The sequence below is a fragment of the Orussus abietinus genome, unplaced genomic scaffold, assembly GCF_000612105.2.
Source record: "Orussus abietinus isolate OABI.00-Male unplaced genomic scaffold, Oabi_2.0 scaffold50, whole genome shotgun sequence".
NCBI lineage: Eukaryota > Metazoa > Arthropoda > Insecta > Hymenoptera > Orussidae > Orussus > Orussus abietinus.
Genome location: NW_019394232.1, coordinates 212,712 through 222,468, shown reverse-complemented (window position 1 = coordinate 222,468; position 9,757 = coordinate 212,712). Strand labels below are relative to the sequence as shown.

Below are 9,757 nucleotides of genomic sequence, written 5' to 3'. Positions count from 1 at the left end.
GTAAAAAGACGTGAATTCACGTCAGCGGTACACAGGGGTAAAAAGACGTGAATTCACGTCAGCGGTACACAGGAGTAAAATGACGTGAATTCACGTCAGCGGTACACAGGAGTAAAAAGACGTGAATTCACGTCAGCGGTACACAGGGGTTAAATGAGGTGAATTCACGTCAGCGGTACACAGGGGTTAAATGAGGTGAATTCACGTCAGCGGTACACAGGGATAAAAGCTAATTCAAATTCAAAGCTTTTTCTAATAACAATCAGGAAGAGTGATGAAGGATTGGTGATTGAAAGGATGCACGATTGGCAATGATCTCAGTTTTTATTGTTAATACAGTAAGTCTTATTACAACCAGTCGCTAAGTACCCATTCTCGAGGAATGGATACTAAGCGACACCGTTCATAAAAGTGGCATCAAAGAGGTCTTCTTTATGATACTTTTCAATGCGTCATAACCTCTGATTTTTGTGCCGGACATTAGGCAAGTCGTTACATACAAGGAAATTCGGTACAAGGTCTAAACTCCACAATATGTGAACAACGTTTTCCCAGTCGACTTGGTGGCAACTTGATGTTTCGGGTTCTGTATTGTTGTTGGCCCTTGCAATTGTTGCAACGGAACCACGGCGTCCACGGTGACATTTCACAGTCCACTGAGGCAACTACAATATAACATTGTTTGTATTAATATTACATCCTGTAATATTCTTTTTAATTAGGTTAATTAATATTTGAGCTTACCTTCGCTACGGGTCATCAATGACTTCCGTTCGCGGAAACTTCTTCGCTGTGTACTTTGATTCGCTTTAACGTGGAGGTAAAATGTTCAACAAAGGCAATAAACAATTCCGCCGTATCTTTTCTATTTTTCTTAATCAGTACTTACAACATGGCGGGATATTATGGCACTTTCTTCTCCTCAACAGCTTCTTCCGGCAATTCTTCTCTCCGTTGCGAGGTTTCACCTAAGGTGGACGATCAAACGTAAGTTTCAGAAATCTAATAAGAATGATCACTGTAAATTATTTACAGCTCTAGGAAGCTTGCACGTCGCTTAATAAAACCTTTTGGTCGAGATAGGTATACACAAAATCCCGGTAGAAATAGTGTTAATTACATGCAATTTTAGGGAACTAATCTGATGACGGATCATGTTAAAAGTATCTGTACCAGAATGGATCGAGTACTAGTGGTAAATCCTCGGCAGCCTTGACAGGATGACCATTTACTCCACTCCGAGACTTCGCAATCCACCTTTGTTGCATCTTTCACGGAAGAAGCTTCCTTTACTTGATTGTCGAGTTCAATTCCATTGAACTGGGGACTCGCATTTTCCCCAACAGCATCAGTGGTATCGGCTGTTAATTCAAGATTCATTAAAAACGAGATCGACTAGGATCGACGAGGACAATAGATTAAAAGGATGCGAAGGCTCAATCGTTCATAAAACTTTCTCCCTATTCACGTTGTGAAGTTTCAAACTATTCGGTAAATCTAGTTGGGAGGAAAGTTTTATAAACAAAACCTTTTCGACGCCACTTTCACATCACCTTAAATAACGAAAAGAATTTCAGGAACAGTCCTTGGTTACCATGAATTATCGGATAACTAAAAGAAGTTAGTACATGAATCTACAAAAATACCACCATGTCTCGCTCGCTTGGTCTTCGTACTTCTCTGCTCTTGAACCGGAATATGGTAGCTAAGTACGCTGCTCACCGAGACTTTGAAATTTTTCATTATCGCCGACATGTTAGCCTTAAGCTCTCCTGAGATTAAGCGTTTAATGTAGGCATGCACAGAGGAAGATTAATGGATTTGTTAGTATTTCGTATAATAAAAGGTATGGATGTACCTGAAAGATGTTTAACAATTCCCGATGTTATATATAATTATCGATAAACTTAGGGATCTTCGTTCTATGACTCACTTTGGTAGCTCTTGCAAACGCGATTGCAGTCCTCCGTAGTAGGGAAATTGTTTTTGTTCCCGTCGCATCCCGAATAGCTGAATCTCCGACATTGTCCTGTATGCTTGTCGAAATAAGCCCGAAGGAAGTTGCCGTTGCATCTTCCCCTCGCCTGTGGCTCGCTGCAAATTTCTGCGGACAAGCATTAACCCTTTGAACGCGGAGCCATTTCGACATACGGTCGAAATTCCTCTGACCGTGCAGGGGATATTGGACCAAACGTCGGCCGCCTTTAGACGCTCTTATTAGAAAAATTTCTCGTGTTTTTTAATACCAAACGAAGTGTTCGATATTAGTCAACTCACGTATCAACTCAAAGTATCAACTCACTTTCCGCGTCTTCTTTGGTGAAGTCGCAGGTCGGTATCTCCGCAATGCAAACTGCCTGTTGGATTTTACATTCGGCGTGGTCCTCGTCTTCGGAGTCGAAATTCGTATTAACGAGCCTCGACCTGACCTTAACTCCTGGACCACAACTCGCCGAACACGGGGACCACATGGACCACTCTGTATAGCGACCTTTTGTGCACCTCTGCAAATTAAAAAAAAAAAAACATATATCCCAATCGTCCTGTAAGCCTCGATTTGCATCCCAAAGCAAGTAAACACAATCTCATTCGACAATTGGACATTATATCGTATACATGGATATTAATAATTAATTAACATGCGCTGACAAATGTCTATGAACTCATTAGATGAGAAGCCCTCGGAAGAAGGTGACGCATGACTTACGTATGAATGCCATGGATGGATTTAGCGAGAAATGGTGCAGGTGCAGCTGTCGAATAATCGAGTCACGCAATTAATAATGGGTCGAAGTGATGAGATTCGTTACGTGTACATATATGTATATATATGGGGTAATGCACGTCTCCACGTGACATGACACCTATATGTGTGAAGCAAATTAGCGACTTCCGAATTAGGACCAACGGGTAGCCATAAGCAGGGTTGACAAAAGTCCTGACTTTTGTTCAAACAAATAAGAAAAAAGTTACAATTTTAATCGTAATTTCAATTAAACGAGGGAAACACAACCCTGGCCAGAAGGCAAGAGGGTGCCGTACCTGCAACCATTCCTCGGTTACCTCCATCTCGTCCTGGTACATGTCCTCCATCGCGTAGTCACTGTCCTCCTCTTCGTCGTTCTCGTCACCGTTCTCGTCCACCAGCTCGGAGGTGGATTCGAGGTTATCCTGTCGTCCTCGTGACCGGTCGTCGCTTACCTTCTCGCCGGATTCCCCAGGACAGGGATTATTGTCGCAGTCGTCGGTCTGCTGAAGAGAGGGTCCATGGGGCTCGGCCATGCAGTGCTTCCGGAAGTTCTTGTGCCGGAAGATCCTGGACCGAGTCCTACTCCCGGGGCCGCAGGAAGAGGAACAAGAACTCCAGGCACTCCACTCCTCCAGGAGGCAGGCGTCGGTGTTCAGCATCCCCGTGGTCCTGGGACCCTTCGTGTCGCTGGAAAAGCAAGCGGAATTAATTCCTTCTCCCCAGGACTGACCAGAAGATGAAAAGAATTCATGTATGGGCTTAGGGGGTCGAAAGCCGCGATTGTTACCATTGTTGATCTTCACTGAAACATGTCACCCGGTCCGTCAATGTCGTGTTGCACTCGTTTGTCAAGGCTGCTGCTTCGTCTCGGTACCGCCTTTGCCGAAGTTTGTTCCCTTTTCCACAAGTCACAGAACAAGGACCCCAAGGACCCCAGGACGACACTCTGCACGCTTCTGTATAAACAATAGATAAATTAAATCCGAACGGCATTACGTGAAATTCAGTACGAAAATGCAACAAAGTTTATCAGAGAATCTTTCGAATGATCGATCCTAGTCGTGCTTCAGAAATGGAATTCATATTTCATGCATGAATATATACAACTTTCATAATATTTAATAATTCATCCTGACGTCTTAACTAGACTCTGTTTACGAAGAGACATTAAAAAATATTGCTCATCTACAGAATATTAAAAAGAAATGAATGAATATGAATTGATGTCAACACTACATACTACTGGCAGGAAAATAAAAAAGCGATTAATTCTGGATATGGAATCATGCATACCATTGTTACCTCAATTTGCATAAAATGCTCCGTAAAATATTTCTTTCCTCGTGAAAGCTTGAAACTATTCTTTAAGATATTACATTAAAGATAAACTAGATAGATAGGCACGAAGTACTTTTTTTAAAACCACTTCCCAAGATTAAATTCTGCAATGAGAGATTAATTCAAATATATGATTGATACATCGATACATCGCGTGTACTTAATTTTGTTTCATATTTAATTAATTTTGGTTCGTCATTGTGTCTTGTATCTCTTCTCTATCTGGGAGAGAAGAGGACTTTTTTTTTGCGACAAGAAGCCGTGTACTTGCAGGGGAGGAAATAAGGAGGGAAGAAAATAAAATGTGATACTTGCTACGCCTGCGTCGTTTCTCGCCATTTGCAGGACGTGGGGAACCACCTGTGTCGATGATTTCCGTCGGGACGTCGTCGCAAGTCTTTTCATACAATCTTTGTCGATTCAGGTACAGCTTTGCCAGAGGTTTCATGTCTTGTCCCGTAGGGTCGAAGAAAGGTGCCCTTTCGTCGTTCGGAAAGGTGGAGGTGATCCTTCTAATCGGCTCCTTAGGGTCCGAGGGAGAGTCCGGTGACTACGAGCAATCACCATTACATCAAGTACATTAGATAAATAAAAATTTTCCAATAAAATACATTATATAAAATATACAATGATCACGGAAGATTTTCAATTACCGAGAGACTCACTACTTGACATCTCAGAATGTATTAAATTGAATAATTAAATTATTAAATTAAATAGAAAAAAAATTGAATAATTTCGTCCTCGAATAAATTCTAGGTGTAAGTGACTAAATGTTATCGAAAGATAAATGATATAATTACGTGGGCTTACTTACCATGTAGGTAATCCCGTCGTCAGTCCCCGCATCATATGGATACAAATTAAGCTCTTTGTGCTCAATCCAGGAGCAATTTTCAAGGCACAATTCCAGACCCGAGACACCCACGATCCAATCCGGGGAAGGATCTAAACAATAGTACTTTTCGAGACACTCTGATATACATTGTACAACGGATACTTTTATTTATACAAGAGACATGAAGATAAAGAATTACTTTGCCGTGAAATTCATACGAGCTCGTGAATGTACAAAACCAGGTTAAATCAATAAATCTTACCTAACATGGAAACCAGAGACATAAGATGATGTCTACGATCGACCCGAAACACAGCAAAAGTCCTTCCGGTTACATTAGGATAACTTATACCTCGTGCTTTGATAATCGTTCTGATATGTTCGCTCTGTAATAGAAATCCCTTCGTACTACAGAATTCCAAGTCCAGGTATATTTTAATAAATAAACAATATACCTGATTCTTCAGCTCCGATTCCAGCCTGCGAGTCAAGCCATATTCAGCGACTTGTTGCAATCCTTCACTAGCCATTCCATTATATTCCCAGAATCGATAATCGACGGTGTGAGATGCTCCGATCACGTCCGAGAATTTAATCAGCCATCCTTTGCTTGGAAAGTCCTGCAACAGGTGAAGCATTTAATTAGAAATGCAATTTTTTATATTTTTAAACCCATGCATTACATTTTTTTTAATTTCTAAACGAGAGGTTTTTTTTTCAATGAAGCCCTGTTTTATGATTATCTTCGATATTTTTAATAACCTTGGGGTGGGTATTTCTTGACCAGAGCCCTTCGAAGGTGACTTCGTACTTGGCTTCGTCGCAGGCACAGCATTCAGGAAGTACCGGGCCTTGGTCGTCTTCTTCGACTTTAGAGTCTTGACAAAGAGTCAAAACTAAACCACCCTCGTCCATGTACCAGATATCAGCTGTTTCCATCACAGTGGCTCTGCGTAATCAGACAGAGTTTGCATATTTATCGCCTCGGTCATAAGGTCAGAAACACAAAATGCACTTTAAATGGACATGAAGGTCCATGTCCATTTAAAGTGCTTTAAGTTCAATTAAAAGTAGAGGCATGTATATCATACTGTATACCGTATATTAATGAAATGTCATGCTCGTAACGAATTTAAAATATAAAGACACAGATGTTTACCTAAAAATGATGCATCCACTATTTTCTGGAGGACTTGTCCAGATGACGGAAACGTCTTCCTTGGGAACCTTCGTCGTCTCCACGACTGCTTTTGGACACCTTGGGGAATAATCCGCCAACATAGTGCCATTTATAATATCGAAGGAACCCCCGTCCAAGGTGTCATTTGTATTGTCGGTGGAAATTAAGAACCTCGTGAACTTCCCCTTGATGCCATCCTCGACCGTTCCCTCCAAGGTTACTGAATGGAAGAACAAATGAAAGAAATAAATAAAATAGATCCAGAATCGTACATAACAATTAGGCTTCCTATTGGCAATAAACGTCCAAATTACTCATCTACCCAATCTGACGATTCGTTGGAAAATAATTTTACTTTTGAGGCCTTGCCTAGCTTTTCCGTCATTTTCCCCAATGTGCGCAGAGGAGAGACCGACGCGTTCAAGGGCTGCGTTTCCAGAAGACCTTCGCAGCGGACACGCATTTAATTTTCCCAATTGTTTCAGGAGTGACTGCCTCGTCCGCGGTTCCCGGTAATTTGGTTCCCAGGCAATTAGCATGAATTTAATCGCAAGTAGTGCGCCCGGTATGGACTACGCAGAGGATAGAAGCATCAATTCGTACTTTATTTCCACGTGGAGACAGAGCCGCCATCTTGGAAATCTCCATGACGACGAGCGACGCCAAAATCAAGTTCCACGGCTGATGAGACATTTTTTCAAAAACTAAAAAAATGTTCCAAAGGCATAAAACAATACTCGAGCATTCCCACGAGATATTTTACGGAAATTTAGCGGTAAAGTCGAAGATCCAGCCCTGCCGATCTCTTTTTCCCCGTTTCCTAAAATCCCGACAAAAAGATCCGACGGGGTGAATGGCCCTCTAATTAAAGCGTCGGGGAAAATGTATAATTAATAAAGGAAGAAAACCGTTCGTCAGGAATTTCTTTCTTTTTTTCTTTTCGACGGTCTGACCAGCCGAATATCGATCGGAGTTCTCGATAGCGGTTCAAGCCCTCCGAATTAATTTGCGCCTTTCTCCTTACGGGGAAACTTTGCTGCTAATTAAAACGCCTCGGTGTACTTGACGGCGGATTAATGAAGTATTAAAGCAGGGGAAGGAAAAAAAAATCATATTTCTCCGGCAGTCCGACAGTTTTAATGAACTTTCCTGGTATACAAAAGTTCGTCTGGTTTCAAGCTGGCTCCGAGTTTCCCCGATTGAGGGAATTAAGAAATCACGCCCTCTCTGTACTTTTGTAATTAGCTAAGAAAGACTTCCCCAATGCAAACGTCTTCGAGGTGGATTTGGGATTTCTGCCAGGAGGAAGGATTGAAATTTATTCCGCGATAGTACGAAGTCCGGTGTCTGACTAAAATGTGCCAGTTCTACTTGGAATTCCCGCCACGAGAAAGGCGCGATGAAAATCTCGAAAAACCATCCTGATCATCGAACTTTGTTGTAAACAATAATTCCATGCCGCATAATTTGGAGCAAATAATTTCCTTACATCTAGGTACATTTTCTTATCTTCCTGATCCATTCGAGTACTTACCGAGGTACTTCGTCCTGGGAATATACGAGCGAAGATGCTCGGAATCGTTGAAGTTCCTCACGAAGATGTGGAATTTGTTTTCAAGGGGAGAACGGGGTATTGTTGTGTTGGCTATTCTGCGGTCGCATTTAATGGCATAGCCTATTGTTGCAGCGGCGAGCAGAATTATCGTGGAGCGCCAATCGTTCGGCATTATCTGCAGTCACATACAAATTTTCTCACATTTTCATCGGTTAAAAAATTGAAATGATCTCTTGGACAGAGATTAAATTACACCGTATAACAAAAACATGGGTAGGTACTTAGAAAACCCTGTTTTAAAGGCGTCGATCAAGTTCCTCGACGTGTTTCACTTCACCTTATGATAATGCAATAAATCTCTTAATTCGGGGTTAAAAATAAATGCAAGGGTGTAAGTGCGCGCTCGCGAGTGTTCCCGACGTTATCAGGCTTCATCGATTTCACTGACCATGAGGATATACCTTAGGACAATGAACAAGAGCGAGTGTTATTTGTTTCTTTAGGCAAAACTTAATCCAACACCATATCATTGCACTCCCATACAACCATGAAATTAGTTAAGAAATAATAAATTTATAAAAGTTTCAGTCCAGGCAAATGTATAGAAATGATGAATCAAGCAGTTACCGTAAGAAGGTTAACATTCGCTAATCGTACATTGGGTTACTTATCAATTTTTTTTTCGGCGTTGAAATAAATCAGGTTTTAATAAAAAACAGCCGATCAATTTCAGCGTCTCGCCTTTTACCCACGGAAATGGAGTAAACGTGAAGTGAGTTTCCCGATTCGAGCCACCTTTAGCATTCGAGCCGCGGAGCGCCTCCACCACGAGAAGCGCTTAAACGGATTGGATAGCTCGGCGATAAAAAACCTCGGTCAAGGTAGCCCCGGGTTATGCAACAGATATCTCATTGAACCAGCCATCGATCATACGAATCCGAGACGATTTCCTTGCGTAATCCCGTTTTCGTGCATGCCTCATCGCTTCCGGACGCCGACGCGACCGGAAGTCGTTCCTCCAGGATTTACGCCCCTGGGCGGACCTCGCCCTTTCCTTTATCCTTCATGAGGAATCCATTCGCGCTTTTTTACTTCCCAGGGGATAAATCGAACGACCCCGATGAGTGCCCGATAAAAGCACCCTTACCTTCCGAAGTGATCGTTATCCTCCATTACGAGGAAGCGCACCGAGGCGTCATCTTTAAAATCTAATTATCGCTTCCCGGTGAAGGGTTCGAAGGATTCACATATTTCATCTTAAACTGCCTAAAATATACATACTGTCGATGACAATTTCTATACGATTTTAAATTAATAACATTGAGGGATGTTGACGGGAATTTTTAGCATTTTCATTGTTTAGACTGGAGAGAGTGATGGCACGTGGCGGAGCACAATCTCAGACTGGCAATAAGTATGACGGCAATGTGGAGTCATCAAGGTTTTTCTTCAGCATCTGGACCACACGTGTGATCGAGCAAAGTGTATCGAATCTGTTACGCGGAAACTTTTTAAGGGACATTCATTCCAGGACCGAAAGACTCCCAGAGCCGCTTTCAATCTTCCCGGTGATCTTTGTCTCGAGCGAGTTACGTTTCTTATAATTTAAATAAATCGCAGCTTTCCCTAATTGAATTTAGGATATCTATAACGTAACTCCAGGTGTAATCCCTTGTCTCGTTACAGTTATAAGTTAAATCAACTTTTCAGTGATATAACTTATAATCCATCAATTTCCGGGCGTAATCCCTCCTCGGGTCGTTCTTCGTTCCCTTAGGATCTAACGGGCGGTGGGTAAAAACGCGTCGGCCCCTTTTTCCGCATACTCACGTGTTTGAATGTTTGCACGGTGCAGCGAAAAAGAGAAGAAAATAAAGTAAGTGCGCAGGCTGTCGATACGCCGTAGCAGAGAAACAAACACTCGATCACGTGTACTCGCGGGAGCGGAGAAGCGAAGCACGTGTTGCCCGCTCGCGGTCCCACGGCCGACTGCCGCGCGCCACTCACTGCAGCCCGAAGTACCCCGAGGCGGCAGCTGCGCGCGCATCCGCCGCGCAGGGTTAAAGCTTTTACCCCTAGTCCCTAACCAACTTTTCC

General features: G+C 42.5%; 1 protein-coding gene across 3 annotated transcripts; it reads right to left on the bottom strand.

The window, feature by feature from the left end:
• Positions 1–305: 305 nt before the first annotated feature.
• Positions 306–9,636, bottom strand: LOC105703447 (spondin-1). Of its 3 annotated transcripts, none has more exons than XM_012431855.2 (17): positions 9,491–9,636; positions 7,640–7,835; positions 6,085–6,325; positions 5,688–5,874; positions 5,381–5,545; positions 5,188–5,311; positions 4,905–5,035; positions 4,403–4,637; positions 3,537–3,705; positions 3,043–3,436; positions 2,303–2,504; positions 1,934–2,104; positions 1,650–1,772; positions 1,174–1,361; positions 890–968; positions 745–807; positions 306–665 (listed from the first exon to the last, which is right to left on the bottom strand). In XM_012431855.2, the coding sequence occupies exons 2-17, from the start codon at positions 7,830–7,832 to the stop codon at positions 493–495; spliced, it is 2,838 nt and encodes a 945-aa protein (XP_012287278.1). In that variant the 5' UTR covers positions 7,833–7,835; positions 9,491–9,636; the 3' UTR covers positions 306–492. The 3 variants fall into 3 exon arrangements, with proteins under 3 accessions (XP_012287278.1, XP_012287279.1, XP_012287280.1); XM_012431856.2 differs by having other exon boundaries at positions 4,448–4,637; XM_012431857.2 differs by lacking the exon at positions 1,650–1,772.
• Positions 9,637–9,757: the final 121 nt, after the last annotated feature.